Source organism: Odocoileus virginianus, unplaced genomic scaffold, assembly GCF_023699985.2.
Source record: "Odocoileus virginianus isolate 20LAN1187 ecotype Illinois unplaced genomic scaffold, Ovbor_1.2 Unplaced_Scaffold_19, whole genome shotgun sequence".
NCBI classification, from domain to species: domain Eukaryota; kingdom Metazoa; phylum Chordata; class Mammalia; order Artiodactyla; family Cervidae; genus Odocoileus; species Odocoileus virginianus.
Window position 1 is genome coordinate 1,121,586 of NW_027224281.1, and position 1,934 is coordinate 1,123,519.

The window sequence follows — 1,934 nt, forward strand, 5'->3', positions numbered from 1 at the left end:
TGCTCTTTGATTTAAACAATACCTGAAACATTGAAATAACTTTGAAAAAAGCAACTCAGTTTTATTAACATTTCCTTTTTCCATTTTTCAAGTTGATTGGTTGGATTCTCAGTTAAGGAGGCACAGAATTTAGCTGGGAAAATAGCATTAGGAAAAGTGAAAATGAAAAATGGAAGATTTGTATAAAAAAAGAGTAAAGTCATGAAGACTAGATTTTTATGGAATCACAAAGATAATTCTATTCAACCAAAAATTTTAATATGAGAATACTGAGTTTAGGGAACTCAGGGCATTGATCCAAGTTCCTCCCTTTAATGGGGTTACAGAGAGAAGGAAAACAAATCACCCTCGACTCTTCATTCAGATCTTTCTCTACTGCATCTCAGCAATGGTATTGACAGTTGAAAGTTTAAGTTGAATTTCATCTTTATATTTTATTATTTTTTCAGAGACATGCTGCCCACCTTCCTCTGCAATCAATGGATGTGCAGAATCAGACCACAGTGACTGAATTTATCCTGACCGCCTTCCCTGCTCTTCAGAAGCTTCAGATTTTCCTCTTCGTGGTCCTCTTGTTTACTTACATGCTCACTCTAATAGGAAATGGTGTCATCATTTCCCTAATACGGGCTGATAATCGCCTCCAAACCCCAATGTACTTCTTCCTCAGTAATTTGTCATTGCTGGACATTTCATACACTACCTCAGTTACCCCCAAATTGTTATCCTTTCTCCTCAAGGACAAGAAAACCATATCTCTTGCAGGCTGCATCAGCCAAACATACTTCTTCTTCTTCCTGGGGACAGTGGAGTTCATCCTGCTGGTGGTGATGTCCTTTGACCGCTATGTGGCCATCTGTAACCCCCTGCGCTACACCGTCATCATGAACAGCAGGGTGTGTCTCCTGCTGGTTCTGGGCTGCTGGGTGGGGGCCTTCCTGTCGGTGCTCTGCCCGGTTATTCTGCTGTCCAGGCTGCCCTTCTGCCAGAAGGAGATTAATCACTTCTTCTGTGACATCGCCCCTCTGCTGCAGGCGGCCTGCATAGACACTCGTCTCCTTGAGAGGATAAGCTTCCTCTTGTCTTCTCTCATCCTCCTCACCTCGCTGGTGATCACCACCGTGTCCTACACCTACATCATCTCTACCATCCTGCACATCCCCTCGGCCCAAGGGCGTCAGAAAGCCTTCTCCACCTGCGCATCTCACATCACTGTCGTGTCTATTGCCTACGGGAGCAACATCTTCATGTATGTGAGACCGAGCCAAAGTCAGTCCCTGGAATTTGACAAAGTGACTGCTGTCTTCACTATAATGGTGACCCCTCTTCTGAACCCCTTCATTTATAGTCTAAGGAATGAAACTGTAAAAGATGTTTTGAGAGATGCAGTCAACAAAATTATATCCTCACTGTACAGGAAACCTTGAAAGCCTGTTTCCTAAAAATGACACTTTGAGGACTTGCCTGGTGGTCCAGTGGCTAAGACCCTGTGCTCCCAGTGCAGGGGGCCCAGGTTGGATCTCTGGTCAGGAACTAGATCCCACAATGTGTAACTAAAGATCCTACATGCCTAATGCCTAATAAGTAAATAAATATTTAAAAAAACAAAAAGCAAAATGACAGTTTAAAATCTTGGACGCATTGTGGAGTAAAGTATGCTTGAAGACCATAAAATCAAAGATGTATAAGAAGAAATGGAAAACTTCGTGCCACATCAGATGCAAAGTCAAAGTCTAAAGGAGGTAATTCAGCCACAGAGGAAAAAAATAAAAACGGGGTCTGAACTCTTTTACTGGACTGTCTCACACACAGAATATCATTATTAAAGAATAATACTAACCAGGGTCAGAAAACCTGAATGTTAAGCCTGACTCTAATGTGTTTTTTTAAGCAGGTGACACAGCCTCTCTGACCTTCATTTCCTTCTGTAAAGT

At 42.3% G+C, this 1,934-nt stretch overlaps 1 protein-coding gene across 1 annotated transcript; it reads left to right on the plus strand.

Moving 5' to 3' along the window:
- Window positions 1–479: 479 nt before the first annotated feature.
- On the plus strand, window positions 480–1,427 carry LOC110148314 (olfactory receptor 6M1-like). The gene has a single exon (XM_070463001.1). It carries the CDS (start codon window positions 480–482, stop codon window positions 1,425–1,427), a length of 948 nt encoding a protein of 315 aa, XP_070319102.1.
- The last annotated feature ends 507 nt before the right edge of the window (window positions 1,428–1,934 follow it).

Coding starts and splice junctions, on each gene's coding strand:
- LOC110148314 (XM_070463001.1), top strand. CDS start 480: ATGGATGTGCAGAATCAGACCACAGTGACTGAATTTATCCTGACCGCC.